The 20,612-nt window shown below is 42.4% G+C and overlaps 1 protein-coding gene across 9 annotated transcripts in view; it reads right to left on the minus strand.

The window, feature by feature from the left end:
- OSBPL3 (oxysterol binding protein like 3) overlaps positions 1-20,612 on the minus strand; it is a 184,894-nt gene that overhangs the window by 14,878 nt on the left and 149,404 nt on the right. For 7 of the 9 annotated variants that reach the window (XM_075586797.1, XM_075586798.1, XM_075586796.1 and 4 more), the window contains 7 exons: positions 19,782-19,883; positions 12,996-13,130; positions 10,896-10,989; positions 9,461-9,711; positions 8,499-8,636; positions 6,319-6,382; positions 1,013-1,091 (listed from right to left, as the gene is read on the minus strand). In XM_075586797.1, coding sequence (XP_075442912.1) covers positions 1,013-1,091; positions 6,319-6,382; positions 8,499-8,636; positions 9,461-9,711; positions 10,896-10,989; positions 12,996-13,130; positions 19,782-19,883 — 863 coding nt within the window. The remainder of the gene's footprint in view (positions 1-1,012; positions 1,092-6,318; positions 6,383-8,498; positions 8,637-9,460; positions 9,712-10,895; positions 10,990-12,995; positions 13,131-19,781; positions 19,884-20,612) is intronic. The other 2 variants (XM_075586801.1, XM_075586804.1) reach the window with 1 other exon arrangement.

Below are 20,612 nucleotides of genomic sequence, written 5' to 3' on the forward strand. Positions count from 1 at the left end.
GTCATTTGAATAGACACTGCATATCCCAATTAGTACATTTCTAAGTTTTCAGGTGTGTGCAGTTTTGTCCACAGGTATCTCTCTCTCTCTCAGGGTCTGCATGGACGTTACACCACCGTTAGGTAAGACAGGCTTAACGTCATGTTATTTGAAGCTAACGCAAGGCAGTGCTAACTGAACATGTGGTTAAGCCTCTGCTAATGAGATCTACAACGGCAGCTGTTTTTGTATATAATGACTGTGGATGTGTGTTTACCGAAGGGAAAATAATGCCGTACATTTTTTTGGTAACGGCCCGTTATGAGCTCTTTGTTAAAGGACCTCTGTGGATCTGGCCATACGTGTCACTTTTTTTGCTAACAATAACCAGGGACAACAAGACTTCACCTTGTGGTGTTAAACATTATGTATTAAATACATTCAACCGGATTTCATCCTTTAATAATTATCATCCGACGCTTGATTATGAAGGAGAAACAGGTGCGCAAATCACATCAGGACACGGAAAAGAAAGTAGAAACACAAAATAGTGCAATATTGTCTACTCCAATAAAATAGCTTCAATGCTGGAAATTCTATAGAATTTGCACTCACGTATTTAACGTAAAATGAGAGCGTTGTGGTTGTTCAAAGTTACCAACTTATGTCTCCGGACAAGTACTCCAGATCGGTAACTTTGAACAACACAACGCGCTCATTTTACGTTAAATACGTGAGTGCAAATTCTATAGAACTTCCAGCATTGAAGCTATTTTGTTGGAGTAGACAATATTGCACTATTTTGTGTTTCTATTTTCTTTTCCATGTCCTGATGTGATTTGCGCACCTGTTTCTCCTTCGTTTGCTGATTGAATTTGGTTTGAATTCTACGGCAGGAGCTGCACTCATTAAGGATAGTATATCATCTGTGTTACCTTTGATTTGTTGTGATATTATTTGCGCTTGTTTTTTTCTTTTGACACTTGATTATGCGCTAGTAGATAAGAGATAGAAAGAGAGAATTGACACTTACCCTGGTAGGATCAAATGTGTTGTACCAATTGGGACAATTTCCATAGATTTGCCCCAAAACTTATTTTTCCACCGGATATCTGAAATAAAAAACAAAAAAAAAAATATGTAAAATATTGCCACTCTCTTGTCCTATATTCTGCAAACAGAAGGCTTAACATGCCGATAAAAAAAAAAAAAAAAAACATAATAAAAAAAGACATATTGCTTCATTTGTTGTTACAGGAAAAGCAACTCGCAGTGATTCAGATCTGTAAAACAATGGAATCGGAAAAAAATATATAAATATGTTTTGCATTTAAACTGTCCCAAATTATAGGAGAATAAACAGTGGCTGAGCTGGTGTTAGCTGGTATAGATGAGTCACTGTTCATTCTAAGGTTATGATTATACCAGCTACGACTGGTCGTGCGCACGACCTCGTGACATCATCATTGCGATGTATTGTATTGTATGTCTTTATTTATATAGCGCCATTAATGTACATAGCGCGTCACAGTAGTAATACATGTGGTAATCAAATAAATAACAGATAATATAAATAACAGATCATGGGAATAAGTGCTTCAGACATAAAAGTAACATTAAGGAAGAGGAGTCCCTGCTCCGAGGAGCTTACAGTCTAATTGGTAGGTAGGGAGAACGTACAGAGACAGTAGGAGGGAGTTATGGTAAGTGCATCTGCAGGGGGCCAAGCTTTATGTATCATGTGTTCAGAATATCCACAGTGCTATTCGTATGCTTCTTTAAGCAAGTGTGTCTTAAGGTGGGTCTTAAAGGTGGATAGAGAGGGTGCTAGTCGGGTACTGAGGGGAAGGACATTCCAGAGGTGTGGGGCAGAAAGTGAGAAAGGGTTTAAGGCGGGAGAGGGCTTTAGATACAAAGGGGTAGAGAGAAGACTTCCTTGAGAAGAACGCAAGAGTCGGGATTCGTATAACGAGAAATTAGGGCTGAGATGTAAGGCGGGGCAGAAGAGTGTAAAGCTTTAAAAGTGAGGAGGAGAATCGAGTGTGAGATGCGGGATTTGATCGGAAGCCAGGAGAGGGATTTCAGGAGGTGAGACGCAGAGACAGATTTAGGAAAGAGCAGAGCGATTCTGGCAGCAGCGTTTAGGATAGATTGTAGGGGAGACAGGTGAGAGGCAGGAAGGCCGGACAGCAGGAGGTTACAGTAATCAAGACGGAAGAGAATGAGGGCCTGAGTCAGAGTTTTAGCAGTCGAGCAACAGAGGAAGTTGTGGCAATTGAAGTCCCCAAGGAGAAGAACAGGGGAGTCTGAGGAGAGAAAGAAAGAGAGCCAGGATTCAAAGTGAGAGAGAAAGGCAGAAGGGGGATGAGTAGAGGTAGGTGGGCGATAGATGACTGCCACGTGGACAGGGAGAGGAGAGAAGATATGGACAGTGTGAGCCTCAAAGGAGGGAAAAACAAGAGAGGGAGGAATAAGAAGGGGTCGGTAATGGCAGAGAGAGGAGAGCAGGAGCCCCACACCTCCACCCCTGCCATCAGGGCGCGGAGTGTGGGAGAAAGAAAGGCCACCATAAGAGAAGGCAGCTTCCAGAGCAGAGTCAGACTGAGTGAGCCAGGTCTCAGTTATAGCAAAGAGAAGCAGGGAGTGAGAGAGAAAGAAGTCATGCACAGAGAGGAACTTGTTAGAAAGGGAGCGAGCATTCCAAAGGGCACAGCAGAAAGGGAGAGAGGAGGGAGGGTGGCAGGGGATGGGTATGAGGTTGGAGGAGTTGACACTAGGAGTAGAGGTTGCATTTGGCAGGCGAGGACGAGAGCATGTAGGAATAAGGCAGGGACCAGGATTGGGAGAGAAATATATTTAGGCACTGTACCGTGTATAAGTTTCACTGGATGTGCACTGAGCTCTGTCTGTGTTTCATGTTCTATCTCTGGTTTTAAATATATATTGCCATGCTCAGTAGCACTCCTCTGTGACACATATGCTTATATATATGTTGTGGTTATTTTGGGGGTTCAATATGAGCTTGTAGGTGTCCTGTATGTTTTGGGAGAGATATCCCCAGAAGCAAGGAGGAGAAGCATGGATAGAAAGAGAATGTGTGAGGAGGATTTGTAGGGGTGTGATTTAGTGCAGGCAATATAGCTATGCAGTGTCAGAGGGCGCAGGTAAGAAAGGAGTTCATGTGAACTCAGAAATGGTGAAGGAAGGAGAGATGGAGATATATGAATAGAGTTAGAGACATAATGAGCCTGGTAGAAGGAAGTGTATAATTTGAGAAGAAGTGAGGCCACAGCAAAAATAAATGGTAAAGGCAGCATCACAGCAATAGTTAAGTTCTGGGAAGTGCAGTATGGGATCGATAATATCCTCCTTTCCAGCGATGCGTCAGAACAGCATGGGTCGGAAGGCAGGAGGCAGCCGGAGGAGATGGGGAAGTGTGGCCGTGAGCGGTTCGCCCTCATTGGCTGAACTGCTCACGTGACGCGGCCGCCGCCTGAAGAAAACAAAATTCCAGGTCTGTTCTCCTGTCTGCCGCTCTGCAGTTCCTGTTGGCGTGCGCGTCGCGCTTGGCAAGTAAACGTTCATTGGATTGAAGCAATTTGATTTAGAGCCGCGCGGCGTCGCCGGCCGCTTTTGGTATAATCACGGCCTTACGCTTAACCTCGTGCACACAGGATTGAAAAGGAACGCCTCTGTACGCCTGTAAAATGTCCCTGCTCGCGCTCCCAGTGATTTGCCAACATCTAAACCTGTCATTACATTTGGTACTTTCAAATGCAGTATCTACACAATTGTACACTCAGAGTGAATTTCTCAGCTAGGAAGCCTGATGAAGCTGCATTTTGTATTTAATAATAATAATTTGAGAATAAAGAAACCTTGCCTGTGCCCGTTTTGTGAACATATTTAAGGAAAATGACACAGATTGCACAGGAAAAATATACATACCTGTATGGGTACAAGATTTCTATTTAATGTCATGTAATATCACTTCCCTCCTCAATAGCACTTTGCATTAAGTTAAATTAAAAAAAAAAAAACGGCATTAATTTGAGAACAACCGGGCCCAATACTGTATATTACATAGAGCACAAGACAAAAAGTGAATTTACTGTATCTAAAATGTTACCCTTACAGTATATAGGATGTGCAATATAAAAGTGGTTTAAAAAAAAAAAATGATTTACAGCAGTACTCCCCAGCTTTGTTCCCCCAAGATGATAGCTGACCACTTTTTTTTTGCATACGATTTTTCATACCAAAAGTTACATCATATACCATTTCCCTAAAAACAGATATAACATCAAGTATATATATATCTCCCTAACAACTGTTTCACCAAACATGAAATGATATATTAAATTATACAAAATTAAATCATACACGTATAGAAACAGACAGTGTTCATTGTGCTGTCAGTAAATGTAACCGTATCCATTATATAACAAATTGCAAATAATTTTCCTATACTGTACATTCCTATCTTAACCCCTTCATGACTGGCTGAGCACCCTTATTTATGTTATTGCTTGTATATATCCCCTCCGCCTACTTTACCATCTGGTTTAATAGAAACCACCTTGATCCCTGAAGCAAATCTGATACCAGACCAGACCTGCGCTACAAACAAACGTGTGTATTCCAAAGTGCACGGCCATAGTGAGAACGAGCTTGCATGTGAGATACAAGGATACTAAAAGCAGAGGAGACAAACGCGTTTGCTATTGCAGCGAGACAGCCTGGTCATGTGAGCGGCTAACAGCCAATGAAAATTTAGTAAGCTATTCTGCCTGGATACTTATCAAATTACTTTTTTTGTCAGTTGCGCTATTGAAAATGTGATTTTTGAGGTTTACAAACGTGAACCTTTAATTCAAACCATGACAGAAATATCAATGATAATTTATGGAGAGAAATTTCGGATGTATTGTCCATTACTTGTATATAATTGTTAAATTGTTTTTTTTCTGTGTGTACACTGCTTATTTCAATGCATCATATTTTATCGTTTTTTTTAGCAAGTCTATTTTTCATGCATGACAGTGTATATCTATGTTTGCAGAATACTTCTGTAAATTGCATGGCATTGGGCATTTTATTATTTGCTAAAGGCGTGTTCTCATGCATGACACTTCCGTGACACGCCCCTCCACGTCATGACCGCGCCCACCCCCTCGCGCGCTTTCCAAAAATTGTACACACATCGCTGGAGAGGAAAGCACTGTAGCGCTCGCTTTCACTATGGACAAAGCCTTAATAGCTCAAAGTAATTACAGCTACCTGCATAAAACATGGCTATAAAAAGATGGCTAATGACTAAACATGTCTAAACGCATTTTTTTACTCTACATTTATTGCAACAGAAATACCTACGCATCTGAAATTATTTCTTGGTAAAAACAGAAAACAAAAAAAGCCTGTGATAAAAACTAAAAAGTGCTTAAAACATTATTGATGTTTAATTAGTTTGTAGCATTGATACCACCCTCTTATTTCTGTAAGCTGGAACAAAAATCAAGAAATGTAGCTGACTGAATGAAAGGTGTTAATATTTATGGAGTGTCTTGAAGTCTAGAAATTCACAAGCGACTTTTCCAATGAGAAAGTAAAAATGCAAATCCCATAAGGTTATTGATATTTCCTTTAGGCTAAATAACAATAGTGAGCAGTTCTAGCTATGCTCCGAGTCGAGATAATATTTTGGGGGCGAAAACACAGCAAGAAAATATGAGAGGTGAGTTCAAGAGGAAGATGTCAGTTCATATAATGCGTGTGCAGTGTTGCATGTTTTATGCGACTGATCACGCTCCAGGTGCACTGTTACCAGCAATACATTTGTACTAATTGAACTTTACATGCTAGCGAAGGTGTATCTACTTATTTAAGGCTGAATTCTGTGTTACCAGAGCAAACACACACCGTGCAACCGCCTCCTAATTATCAGTGAAACCGTATCCCTTATTCAGCTCTTTTGGGACAGGTCATTTGGTAATATAACCTGTCCCCATGTGTCAAATGTTTTTTTTTTTTTTTTTTTTTAAATCTCGTGTCATATTTCTTTCTAATTTCCTGTTTTGACGTGGCAGTATCAGATTACAAATACAACCCGTGCAAAAATGTGGCTCATAAGTGGCAGTGTTAAGACCCATCAGAATCACTAATCACCAACTATATACAGTACTTATCCCCCAGAAGCACAAAGAATCAGAGAGACAATGTCATGGGAAGGTTCAGGGTTCTGGACCAACGGCACCACAATCTTGTAATAATTGATGTTACTTCACTCTCGGTGGCAGGGTCTAATAAAAAGTGTTTATTGTAAAATGTTCAAATGATTACCTTGATAAAACACAAATTTTTCAGATTCTGCATGGCAAGCAGATATTGGCGGATGATGGCTAACCTGTAGGAGAAAAGACAAAGTGACTCTTAAAAACATCTGCTTTTACATTTACTTGGTGATGTATTTTATTCATTTTTTTGTCACATAAGCTCTTCAGTCATTTGCACCATTAACGCTCCCTTTTGTGTCCAAAAATGGTGTGTGAACACATACCCAAAGAATCAGCAAACTAGTGTCCATATCATGAGCACTGAGAGAAAAGAATATAAGGAAAACTGGTCATACAGGCATTCCTCGGTTATCCAACGGAATCCGTTCTGGAAGTAGCGTTGGATAGTGACACTGTTGTAAAGTGAGTCCCATGTTAATCAGTGGCGGTGAGCGTTGGATAACGCATTCAGGCGTCGAAAAACGTTCCATAGGGTTGCATTGTAAAGCGTTGGATATGCCATTCGTTGTAAAGTGAAATGTTGGATAGCGAGGACTACCTGTACCTATACTATTTGTTACTGCAGCACACGTGTAGCATAGATCAGGGGTGTGCGAAAAAATTCTATGGGGGGCGCGGAACCGAGCCCCACGCTTACAGAGGCCTCAAGCTCTTCTCCACGTTTAAACTGATTGCCGGGGGAGAGCGCGGGGACCCTGTAACTGCCTCTTACCTTTTCTCTGGTTCTCCTCCTGCGTCTTCTCAAAGCGATGACGCATCGCCATGACAACACTGTCATTCATGTCAAATGGTGACATCGCATTGCCATGACAACGTCACGAGACGCCGCAGAGATGAGGAGATGCGGAAAGCAGGCAAGAGGGTAGGGCATGATGTAAATCATTTGCGCACCACTGGCATAGATAAGACCAAAACTAAGTGAATAGTGTTTGTAACACGGTCTGGTCTTAAACACTTATAGAAGACCAAGAATGTATACTAAAACAAGACAGGGAAATAACAGCTATGTGCTTGTGTTGTCCTGATGAAGGGATTGCTGCCCAGAAATGTACACCTCAGATCCAGCCATGTACTAAACTTTTTTTCATTCCTGTTTTCCGATTCTGTTAAATTCTATTTTCACAACAACAAATCTATACAATCAGGAAAAGGCATGTCTGCTGAAATGAATGAAAAGCCTTACAGGCATTATCCACTGTCATGAACTACTTACATACTGCATCTTTAATGCATACATTAATACTTTATGCAGCAATTTCTATTATAAAAAAAAAATTGTAACAGACTGATCATGAATTCTGGAATCAACTATGTACTGCTCTTTTCTAAACCTTTGTTAATATTGTGTTTTATTTCTCTTTCAAATGGGATAACCATGAAAATCTCTTTGCTTAATTTGTGACCGCTATTTACCATTTTAAATTCCCCCACTCGGTTTTTTTTTTTTTTTTAAATTGGAACATTTCACATACAACTTTATTGCACACACGGCTTTGCTCGACTATTTTTCCCATTATACATTTCACATTTGAAGGGAACGTAGTTCCATCCCTTAACAATCAGCAGGATAACACCTTGTTCACATTTCTTATATAACCCTCATGTGCTGCTTTATACGGTTGATTTGCATGGTTTTAATTCCCTGGTTTGGTTTAAATACACTTGTCACTATGACTCTCTATTGCCTGTCTACCAGGATCCCAGTGAGTCTAGTGTGGATAACAAATGACTTCTGATATCCCTCTACAATGGAAAATGTACATATTGTAGTGCTAGAGATATTTGATCAATCAGTAACTGGGACATTTTTTCCCCGTTCATATTGGCTTTCTTTGCTGGCCTTAAACACAAATCAAATACCTCCAAAAACAAGGTGTTTTCCATTAAGTAATCAATGTGATGCTGCATCAGAAGAACCCTCTGTCCCGATAATGTTTAAATAAATAAAGGAGGAGGATATTTTAAAATAAATAAGGTTGGTATTTTAATGGATGGGTGCAGACCGGAGAGGTTGTGGGCATTGATGAAGGGCGTCATTGCCCTAAATGTTGACTGTTTAATCTGCACTGGAAATGGTCTCGCTTACTGTATTTGACCCTTATACGCTTGTCTAGTTTATACTGGAAATTAAATAAAACCTGAGACAAAAAAACAACAACTTTGCAGGTGATGCTAAAGCTAGCTTACAACATACGTAGAGTGCTAAATAAAAAAGGCATACTATACCTGTTCTGCTATAAACCTAAAGCCTTTTTCTTCTTTGATACATTCATATGTTTCGCCAAGCACAGGATTGAAAGGCTTGCTGCCAGCCCTGTAGAAACTAGAGGCATATGCAGATACTGCAAATGTGGCAATATAAACCTAGAACATAAAACACATGCATTTTAGATCTGCAAGCATACAGATGTAGCCAGACTTACGGTCCTTGGTGCCGCGTTCGTACGCGACCGTCGGATCGCAGTGCAACCATGGTTCCAAAAAACAAAAAGCGGCCCGGGAGGATTAACTCTGCGGGGGTCCTTGCTTCTGAATTGGACCACCGCAGCGTTGACCCTGCTGGGCCAGTCACCAGCCTGTGAGAGCTACACAGTGGAGTCCCAGAGAGAAGCTGTCTCTCTGTCTCCACGAGCAGCTCATAAAAGGAGCAATTTCATGGGCTTTTTATTATTTGTTACATAGCATTGAAGCAGGAGGTCCCCCGGACCTGAACCCCATTAATTTCAGCTCTGGGGACCCCCTGTTTCCAGAGATACTTACCTCCTTAGGTTCAGTATCTCTGAAATTAAATGTCCAGGTCAAGTGGTCCAATAGGACGCCGCAACGGATGATGTCCCAGCTTCCTATTGGCCCACATGAAGCGGGACACTAAAATGCCACCATTATGTTAGGCACACAATTTCCCTGGCTACAGAGATACCGTTGCCCCCTACGGAAGAATCCCTAGAAGCAGGGGGGCCCTGGAGCTGAAATTAATGGGGTTCAGCTCCGGTGATACCCTGCATTGATCCTACAACAAATAAAACAATAAACAAGACGATATAGTGCAAGGTGTTTTTCTGCTTTAAGTGCTTCTATGCCACGTCTCTATAGTCAAAAGCAGCGGGGAACACCGAGGTATGTGAAGGCAATATCCTCAATAATAAGAGCAGGGAGAAAAACAACAAAAAAACACTGCCGTTTTATACCATCCGTTCAAATGGGTCCTGCGCCTGGGCCGCACTGTCCAAGAGTTCACTGTACTCGAGTTCCTCGCAAAGCCGCTGCAGGGTGTTGAGCGGCTCGTTCAGCTCCACTGGCATGGCCACCTTGGACAGATCCTTCCCAATGTTGTTCCGTAGGATGTTCCACAAGCTTATGTTACTCGTATTTGGGCACGGAGCAGGAAGACACGTTCTGTGCTTTGAGCAGCCATCCACCATCGTTACAGAAGCACAATCTAAGTGAAAGTGACAAATCAACCCAACAAAAAGAACATCAACCCATCCTTATCCACAAGGGCTTGCAGGATTTGTATTAGGGGCTTGTTGAGGGCACTTTTTAAATCTAGGAATAGAATGCTTAAAAAGCCAATCTAAAGATGTCCCCCACTGGTGCTGCTAAAAGTCTGTTCTGCAAAGTTTTATACTGGTGACCATTATTAACAGTCCCAAAAGAGAAAAATCTCGTGAATACTCAATTACAGTAAGGCGTTTGTTTTAACAAAAATATATTTTCCCACTGACAAACTTTATAATATTTTGTACTGATACAATCCTGAGTGCTACTGACAAAAACCTCTAATTATATATTGTACGCACGAGTAAAACAATGGAGGATCTTGAATGGCCTTTCCAATTATGCGTGCCGGATTAAGGTACGGGCTGACCAGGCACTTGCCCGGGAGGCCACCTAAAAGGGGCGGCGCATGCTCCATGTCAGGCGCTATCTTTAAATGTCCAAGTCCTGCACAGCCTTGTCAATGTCGAAGGACATTTAAAGATGGTGCGTCAGAGAGGCATGCGTGCGCGGGACTCGGAGCAGCAGCAGCAAGGGACATTGATGAGGGTACTCAGCCACACGGGACATTGATGGAGCGGCGGTGTGGGACAGGGCGCTCAGGAGCTGTCCCGCGCCACCGCTCCGTCAATATCCCGCGTGGCCCAGCGCCCTTGTCAATGTCCCTCGCTGCTGCTGCCGCTCCGAGTCCCATGCTTGCCGCTCCAACACGCCATCTTTAAATGTCCCTCGACATTGACGAGGCAGCACGTGTGGCAAAAAGTTCAGAAAGTTGCACTTCCTTTTTTACTGCCTCCTCTTTCAGCGTCAAGATGTCAACGTGGTGACGCGTTTCCATGACAACGGGACGTCATGTGGCATCATGTTGTCATGGCAACATGTCGCCACATGACGTTGCTGCAACTCTGCAGGAGGAGGGGCAAGGACATTTTAGCCTGCCCCGGGGCGCGCTACTCTCTCGGTCCGGCACTGCATGCGTCGGCTGCGAAACTTTCATTTAACAAAAATAAAATGTAAGGTTTCATATGACAATAGTTATGGGGGGAAAATATTCGGTAGAGAGATAGGTAGATAAATCGTTATCTATGAATCCTTTGTGCATTTGAAACAAACACTGATGCATACCTAAAGTTTGGCTTTCATTGTCAATGTCATTACTCAGATTATCTTCTGAAACGTTATCACTTATATCACTGGCGTACGAGTCATCTTCTGATACCTAATGAAGAGACAAAGAACAGGCATTAGTGAAATAGCCCATTCATATAAAGCTACGGGTACGAGCTTTTACAGATATAGTGTAAAGCTGAAAGCAAAGTGCAAAAAGTCTCTATGTGCTGAGAACAAAATAGCATTACACTGCTGAGATTAATTAAGACGAGAACAAATAATACATCTGCTTATGTTAAAACAATGAGCTTTCACAACAGCACAGTAACGCTAAAGCCTTGTTGATTTACAGTAATTTGATTGTGGATGGATTAAACACTCTATAGAAGCTTGACACAAATTGGCTGACCAGTGCAGTATGTTTCTGAAAGGGGTGGAAGCTAAATGATATTATTCTATTATTAGGGGTTGTACACATACAGTAGCACTTGCTGTGGCTTTATAAAGAGAATACACGAGCTGTGTAGAATGCAGCATTTTTGCTCCTAATCATAAATTATAGTTTGGATACAAACCCAGAATTATGCTGGTCTCTGTCACTGTGCTACTGTGAGTAACAGGTTTGGAGCTAATGTAATATTTGGCAAGAAGAAACACTGCCAGGTATTTGTTTAGGCTGGAAAGGCAGCTCAGTGGCAATGTCACTACCTTTGCAGCCGGGTTGAATCCCAGTGTTCGCTCTCCTTGTTATCTTGGGGCTCAATATCCCTGTACCTCAGGCACTAAAATGAGTAACGCTACGGGGCAAGGAATAATTGTGCCTGCCCAATTCTATGTACAGTGCTGCATAGAATACGCGGTCAGCGCTACATTCACAAAAAGTTAGGATTATGCTGAAAAGTAAGGGTGTTCTTGGCCAACATAGTCCTATAAATATTGTGATATATGTAGATAGGCTGGGCCAACATGCACATTAAATCTCATAGAAAACCTGTGATAATCTGAGTTATACTGGAAAAACAAAAGTTGTGTTATCACTGTTCTATGGCTACAACTGTACATGTTTATCTATCTATTACATTGCCGATCATGAACTTGCCTAGAATAATTAATCGACCTGGTCAATATTGAATCAACAAATCATACTGCAGTGCAAAAAAAATAAAAAAAATTAAAGGCGCTGTTCTGAAATGTCTGTGTTTACCACTGGAGCAGCGATACGTTTGTACACATTGCCCAACCCCTTCCTGAAAGCAACATCCTGTGTGAATGTCACTTCTTTTAATGCAAGTGAACTCCAATGTCTGCTTCTTGTGAGTTTGGGAAGTCACTTTACCTCCGTGTGTGCCAAATATTGAATTGTGAGCTCCATGGGGTAGAAACTATTGTTTCAAACATTCCATGTACAGAGCGGAGTATACTTTGAGCACTATGTACAAAACAAACTACCTTTTTGTAAACGTAAGATATGTTTTGCCGACAGTATGTAAAGTTATATTGACTCTGAAAAAAATGTAATGCGGAATCAAACTTTTAAAGGGGCAATCCCTCATGGGACTAAAGTACATTATGAACCATTGTGAGAAGTCTTCATAGATGTAATTTGTTCATAAAGTCTTGTAGGGTCGCAAAAGCTCATATTAAATAATTGTAACCCCACTTTGGGATTACAATGGCTTTAAGCCAGGGGTGTCCAGCTCGGTCCTCAAGGGCCACCAACACGCCAGGTTTTATGGATATCCCTGCTTCAGCACAGGTGGCTCAATCAGGGATATCCATAAAAGCTGGCCTGTTGGTGGCCCTTGAGGACCGAGTTTGACACCCCTGCTTTAAGGGATTAACTTTGTTATTAATAAAGACGCTGTGTGTATGAATAAAGTCCCTGGTGCCAATCATTGCATTACCAGCGCCCAGCCTGCAGGAATCCAGCACCCTGATGAAGTACTGTACTCAACACTGAGTCATTCAAGATACAAGCCATCTGATGTAAAGTCCCTAGGAGCCGGGCAGGGAGGGTTACATAAACGTATGCTTTTCCTTTTAAAGGGTATTACTAATGCAAACACATCACATGTATGGTCATGTACAATTACACCAAAGCCCTATGATTCTCACCTCATTCTCAGATGAGCTAGAAGACAGCAGCACTTCCTGAGCATCATAGAACTCTGTGAGGGAATCTGTGTTAGAAAGTTGGCTTTCGTTGGACATTTGATGCACTAGAGGTTTGATTTCCACACTTGGGCTCTCCTGTTAAAAATAAAAAATAAATAAACAGGGAACATTTCATATGTAGTTACAGCATTTATACAATACGTTCACTCAACCGTACATTGCTACTACGATTAATTCATAAATGTCATTAATTCCCTCCTATGTTTAATTTTCTAAAAATACTGCTGTCGCGCTTATCCGTGTATGCTATAACCATGTCTATTTATTTTAATGTCTTATGCTAACACCAAGGCATCATGCATTAGTTTGGCAGTAAAGGAAAAAGTCACAACACGAACAAAGAAAGTTCATGCAAATATGGTCTGCACACAATAAACGTATTTTTCTAGTCCGAGTTTCTGCTGTGGTAAATAACCAATATTTTGCCGTAGCGGCCGTCTCCACCAATGTCCTTCTTGACAAAAAGTGCAAACGGGAGACTCGTTAAACTGTATGTGCTTGCAGAGCTGTGCTATAAAACATTGCTCTGGAAACGGAAATGTACACTCAATATTGCTCCAAAACCCCTAACAGATTTCATATTGAAGTACGCGATCTGTACACACAGGAAAAATAAAAGGTAGTTAAAAAAAAAGAAGTCACAAAGGATTTACCCCAGATGGCCCCATAGAAGGAAAACTGGTGGCAGGAGAGAAAGGCGACAAGTACTGTAAAAAGGTCAATCGGTTTGCTCACAAAGTAAAAATGGAGAGAAAGTAGATAAAACCACGAATGATTGCAGGTACCCAATACTTGGCCAGACGTGTAATGTAACACAAGTAAGAAATAAACGCTGCACCCAGACTACAATGAAAATCATAACTTATTAAGGCTAGAGGCTAAAGTTCCATCGTATTTATACTGTAGTTCAGCTTTCTACTTCTTACTTGGTAGAGAAAGAGAGAAATTCAATAGCTGGAGGACAATAGCAAGAGATGTAAAACTGCAGCAGAGATGGGCAATTGACCCAGGGCTGCGGGAACTATTAAATAAATTAAATGAAAAGTAGTACTAGCTGTTAATGTATCACAGGACCCTTGCAGGAAGGTTCTGAGACATACTAAATATTGTACGCAAACGTAAAGGGCAGGGATAGCACTAATCGCATGTAAAATGGGACCACTTACTGTAAATGCTACTGCAATTATTATAATTGTGATTGTGCACACTGAAAAAAAAAGTTGCTCTGCAACATTCGGTGATTAAACTTCAGAGGGTTCTATACATTTGTAAAATTCTTGTGTGCTTTCAGCAGCGCCTGAAGACTTACAGCAGCAAAAGGCCTTACCAAACTCTTACAATGCCAAGCGAATACCTAGGGGATAACCCACTGCAAAGCAATGTGCCCCAGGCCCCTAGCACATATCATGTAGTATAGAATAGAGGCAGCAAACATGAACTCAGACCTATGGCTTCAGTGACAAACAGGTCTTCACTATTAACTATGTACAAACACGGAACCCACCCACCCGCGTGCGTGCAATGTCTTCTTGCACGCAGACAGAAAATATTTATAGCTCAAGAAACCAGCTTCTCACGAGTCAAACACTATCAATGGTCAAAATCTCTCAGAGGGACCCTCTGGGATAGGAGTGGCCAATTCCAGTCCTCAAGGGTCAGGTTTTAAGGATATCCCTGCTTCAGCACAGTTGGCTCAATGTATCTGTGCTGAAGCAGGGACATCCTTAAAACAGACCTGTTGGTGGCCCTAAAGAACTGGAGTTGGCCACCCCTGCTCTAGGACAGGGGTGTACAATCTTTTTGCCCTGCACCCGCCTGCCTGCTCTCCCCCAGTGCTCGCGCCCCCCCCCCCCCTTACCTTCTTTAGAGCGCAAATGACGCCGCAGGGTAGCATTTAACACTGCGTTACCATGGCAACAGTGTCAAATGAAGCCGCGGGGTCATGTGACGTCACTTGACACCGCGTCGTCTGTGTCAAGGTAAGAGAGCGTTACACAAGAGCGCGGGGCTTCTGTAAGTGCCCCTCCATCTCTAGGATATAGTGCCGCATGCGCATGACGAGTCACAGAAAAGCCTAAAGCTATTACTCTGTAATGCAAATGCTTTGTGAATAACTTGTGGTCGCTCTCGCATAACATTAATTCCCTGCACAGCACTCAGGTGGGATCTGGCTTCCCAGAGATGATTGAGTGGATGTGACAAGTTGTGATGTTCGTGGCTCTGCACGGATTAGAAGCCGGTGCCCTTAACTTCCGCTGACACTAGGAAGGACGTCTCATGGGGTTTGCTAAGAGTGTCTCACAATCTGCCACGTGAATTATTTCAAGTGAAAACAAAAGTCTTTTTATTTTTAATGAGCCATTGGGCATTTTTTATTTTTGCAGGAGAGCATCATTGTTGTAAAGAATTTTAAGAACAGTGTTAAATGGCTCTTATTCTGTGGGCGGACACTAATGGCAAAGTACATCTCAAATACGGTGCATCACAACAACTGCTGTAAAAGGTTTATAGCAGTAACCAAAGTGTAAAGCGGTGCATACATAACACAAAAGATAAGGGACAGCGCTTGATACACTAACTGGGACCAAACGATCCCCTAAATAAAGGTGAATAGTGTGAATATAATATTAGAATGCTGAACGAATCTGCAGTAAACTACTTATTATCAACTGAACCCCGTTTGTCAATTTGAAACATTGACACCCTCTTAGACGCCTCTTTTCTAATGTAAATAAATCTCATTTAGCTAGGAGAGGTTAGATTGTCCATCCCCTTTATTAATTTGGTGGCTCTTCTCTGCACTCTCTATAGTTCCATGTTGTCTTTTCTTAGGATTGGTGCCCAAAATTGTACTCCATATTCAAGATGTGGTCTTACTAATGCTTTGTAAAGGGGCATAATTATGTTTACTTCCCTTCCATCCATTGCCCGTTTAATGCAAGATAAGATCTTGTTTGCCTTTGCAGCTACTGCATGACTTTGGGCACTATTGCTAAGCCTGCAGTATACAAGCACTCCTAAATCCTTCTCCATCAAGGATTCCCCCAATTTATCCCCATTTAATTTGTAAGTCGTCTTTTTATTCTTGCATCCCAAATGCATAACATTACATCTGTATTAAACCTCATCTGCCATTTACCTGCCCACGTTTCCAGTCTATCCAAGTCCTTCTGGAGAGAAATTACACCCTGCTCTGATTCTACAGTAGAGGCAACGTTTATTCTAACATTTGCCGTAAACTAGCCGGGTTACATTCTGGGTATGTGCTGGGTATGTTCTGGGCTAGTTTGAGGCACGTTTAAGGCATTTCTGCATTGACTAACGACCCATAGGATTAACACAGCAGGGATCCCTGGCAGTCCAATTCAGTTTGAATGGGACTGCCAGGGACCCCCGCTGTTAATCTGATAGGCCATTAATCAATGCAGAAATGCTGGGGCTAGTTTAAGGAAAGTTTAAGGCATGTATTCAGAATGTACCTGGGTGTTTCCTGGTTTTTTTGGGGAATTGCCACTGGTTTTTGTTCGAATAAGAGTTGCCTCTACTGTATTACCTTAGACTTTGATCTCGATCCCAACCTCAAGGTCATTAATAAACCAGTTAAAAAGCAGGGGTCCCAGTATCGATCCCTGAGGTACTCCACTCAAGACTTTAGCCCAACCTGAAAAAGTTCCATTTATGACAACCCTCTGTTGTCTGTCCTTTAACCAGTTTTCAATCCAGGTGCCTATATTATTACTGAGTCCAATTTTCTTTATTTTGTACACCAACCTTTTGTGTGAAACCGTATCAAAAGCCTTTGCAAAATCTAAGTAGACCACATCAACTGCATTACCCTGGTCTAAATTTCTACTTACCTCCTCAAAGAAACAAATAAGGTTGGTTTGGCATGATCTATCCTTCATAAATCCATGCTGACTATTACTAATAATTTTGTTTTACATTAGGTATTCCTGAATGTTATCTCATATTAAACCTGCAAGTAGTTTCCCTACTATTGAAGTCAGGCTTACAGGTCTGTAATTCCCCGGTTGTGATCTAGCTGCCTTTTTAAATATAGGCACCATATCTGCTTTTCGACAATCTTGTGGTACTGAGCCTGTGGAAATGGAGTCCTTGAATATTAAATATAATGGTTTGGCTATTACTGAGCTTAACTCCTTGAGAACTCTTGGATGTATGCCATCGGGGCCAGGTGCCTTATTTATTTTAATTTTTTCAAGCCGCTAATGAACTTCTTCCTCAGTTAACCAATTGTTCATTAATATGGGGGTTGTGGCTTCCTCCTGCGGCACTACTATTAAACTTGATACTTCCCTGGTAAACACAGATGCAAAGAATTTCTCCCGCTCCAGCTTCTTAAAGGCACACTACCCAGACAAAACGCTGCAATCAAATGCAGGCATACTCACTGGTCTCTCTAGCTCCACCCCAGGGAGGCCTTCTGGACCTATCCCTGTCGCAGCCTGGTCCATTCAACCCCCTCCACCTCGCTACCCTGCCATTGGATCCTCTCACCTATATATACTCCACAGTGTCACTGGCTCATTGGCTGAGCATAGAACCAGTTGCTGTTCTCACTACTCTCTGCCTCCCAAGTCTTGTCTTGTCTTTCAGTCTTGACCCTCTGTACCGAACCGGCTTCCTCCACGACCACGCCGAACTTCTGGCACCCGACCTTGGCTTACGGCAATACGACTTCTCTGCTCTCTCCGCTCCCGACCTTGGCACACAGTAAAATGACTACGTCCCTCTCTCTAACCCCGAACTTGGCTAACAGTACCTACGACAACCCGTACCTCTCCTGCCCCGGCCCGGATATCCAAGACTACTCTACACTCAAGACGTGCCCTCGTGGCTGTGGGTGGCGTTATATCCTTCCCACCTCAGTACCGGGGTCCCGCCTAGTTTGTGGTGAGCACAGCGTGACAGGGACAACGCGAGGCCTCTGTAATACACTTCACTTCCAGCGACGCGTTGTCCTGGTAACCCGGTGTCAAATGGTGCTGCAGAGTCATGTGCCGTCACGTTATCATGGCGACGTGATGTCACATCTCGCTGAGCGTAATTTGACGCCAGGTCAAGCGGGGCGCAAGACGCAGAGGATAGCAGGCAGGGGGGCGCACGGGAGAAAGTTTGCCTACCCCTGCACTATATCACTGCTTTCTATTTAAGAATGATGCAACCCCTTCAAGTACTTTGGCTCTGCAGAATCTCAGCCCACTTATCTTACACGTGTTCAAATATTGTTGCTGCGGTAGAGATGCTTTTAAATAAAGCTAATGTGTTCCTATGTTTTATATCACATTATCGTTTACTACACTACAGTATAATCTTTCGGAATTAGTTTTAAAGTTGGCACACAAAATAATGGTATTTTTAAGCGTGAATTGTCTACCAGTAGCAAGAGTGCTCTCATAAAAACCTCCTGTGGAATCCCAGGACACGTTTGGGGAGAACGTAAAAAAAAAAAAAACGTTTTTAACGCAGAACACTAAGAAAACGGTGAATTCCGGTTATCTCTTATAACAACAACTTTCTGAAGGGAAGTGTGTATTTTACCTGAGCAGAAGTATTTAAAACCCTGACGCCACACAGCAAACCAAACACTCCTAAATATATTCCGTACTCTGTCTCGCCCCTAATGATCATTAGAAGCTGCATAATAGCCTGCTTCAAAACTACGACTTATCCTCATCGAAATCCTCACCGAAAGCGGCAACAAAACATAATTGTATTGCAGTATGATGAAAGAAACGCACAAATAACTTTCATTGTTAAAATAGTCGACGGCAAGACTAAAATATGCATGTCAAAATCATGTGGGAGAGATGGAGGGATTACGCGCCTGTGAAATTGCTTGTCGATATCACCTAGGACCGAGACGGCAGAGAAAAAAAGTGCAGCAGAGCTACTTACTACTTAACTCATGTCCCAAGACCAAGACCATGGAACTTGGAGAAGCATAACACAGCTTATCTTAACCCTTTTTCTGCCTGAGGGCCCAGGAGCGAAAGTGTTAACAGAATACAGCCCTCTAACTTTAGACACAGAATTCTCTCCCGGTGGGCGACATACACGACGGGCATTCCATCAGCTAGGGCCGTTTCACTTGGGTTTCTCATTGCAGGGCACTGCTACTTAATACTGAGCTGTCTCGTTCATTGGTGGGCAGCTTCGTGCGTTCTCTAATTGGTGGGCAGTTTAGTTAATTATAGGGCAGCCTCTTATTGGCCATCAGTCTCACTTTAATAAGGCACTTTGATTGGAGGGCAGTGATGTGGCCCTTTGTTGTCCGTATATTACAATGGCAAACACAGAAAAGGCGTACAGCGAGTTTATCTGAAAAGGACGCTTACTACCTTTATCCTTATGAAATGTGACAAAAGACATGGCATATGTGCCCTTGTTGCGTGTTAGAAAAACAAATTAAAAAAAGAAAAACCTTTATTCGTACAGTCTTTATTCTTGAGCTACCATAATACACAAATCTGTGTATTCATCACAAAAGAGGCAAGATAAGATTTTACATTAAAAAAAATAAAATAAACATAAGTGTTTTTTCTCACGGAACATGCACGAGGCACATAAAATCATGTCCAACACACGCAAAACCAAAAATAAATAAATATTGTAATGGAGATGCAGTACAAAGCATGCTCGACTTTGACTGGGAAACTACAATACACAGGGAACAGATTCTACTAACAAGCGATCTCCACCCACCTTCACTGGACTGGACTTTGCACTAGTGGCTGAGTCAAGAAGCATAGAGTCAGCATGTATCCTGCATAACCGTTCTTTTAGCTCTGTGTTTTGTATTATAGCCTGGAATATTCAGAAATAGAAACAAAATAAAAAAAATAATGGGGTGGTGTTAAAAATAAAAAAAAAGGATCAGGGATTTCTGGTTGTTTGAAATCTTTGGACCATCCATAATTCTTGAACAAAAATTAAAAAATATGTTCTCTTTGTGTTCCAGCTGAGTAGAAAATGAGCACGCACAGAAGCAGAAATATTTTACCTGCATGTGCAACAGTCGGACCATATTGATACTATTTGAGATATTCAAATGCAATTCAAGTTTCAGGTCTAACACTATCACTCCACTATGAGGTGCAATAAAACCAGACCTCTGAAGCTACAGATGTAGCCAGACTAAGGCCGCGGGCATGGTAGCACAGACCGCGCTGAGCAGATGAACTTACCCCCATCATCTGTAATCAGCGCGGCTTTAGTATCCCCTTCCGCAAGCTTCCTCATGCGTGCGGACGCTCAGCAAAATGAAGGAGACAGGCAGATTTTAAATTTCGGCGCCGAGGGGATCGGAGGAGCGGTCACGTGACCGCAACCATCCAATGGGAACGAAGGACTAGCCCCGCCTCCCGCCACGCCTCCGCTCCGTCACGCCTTCGCCCCGCCCCCAAAGTGCGCTCACTGCCTCGCCTGCCAGGACACAAAAAAGCACCAGCTTGAGCTGGCGAGGCAGAGCAGGAGCACGGCCCGAGGCACCATGCCCGCAGTCTTACTGTCTCACGTGACCACGGCGGGTTGCGT

Source organism: Ascaphus truei, chromosome 2, assembly GCF_040206685.1.
Source record: "Ascaphus truei isolate aAscTru1 chromosome 2, aAscTru1.hap1, whole genome shotgun sequence".
NCBI lineage: Eukaryota > Metazoa > Chordata > Amphibia > Anura > Ascaphidae > Ascaphus > Ascaphus truei.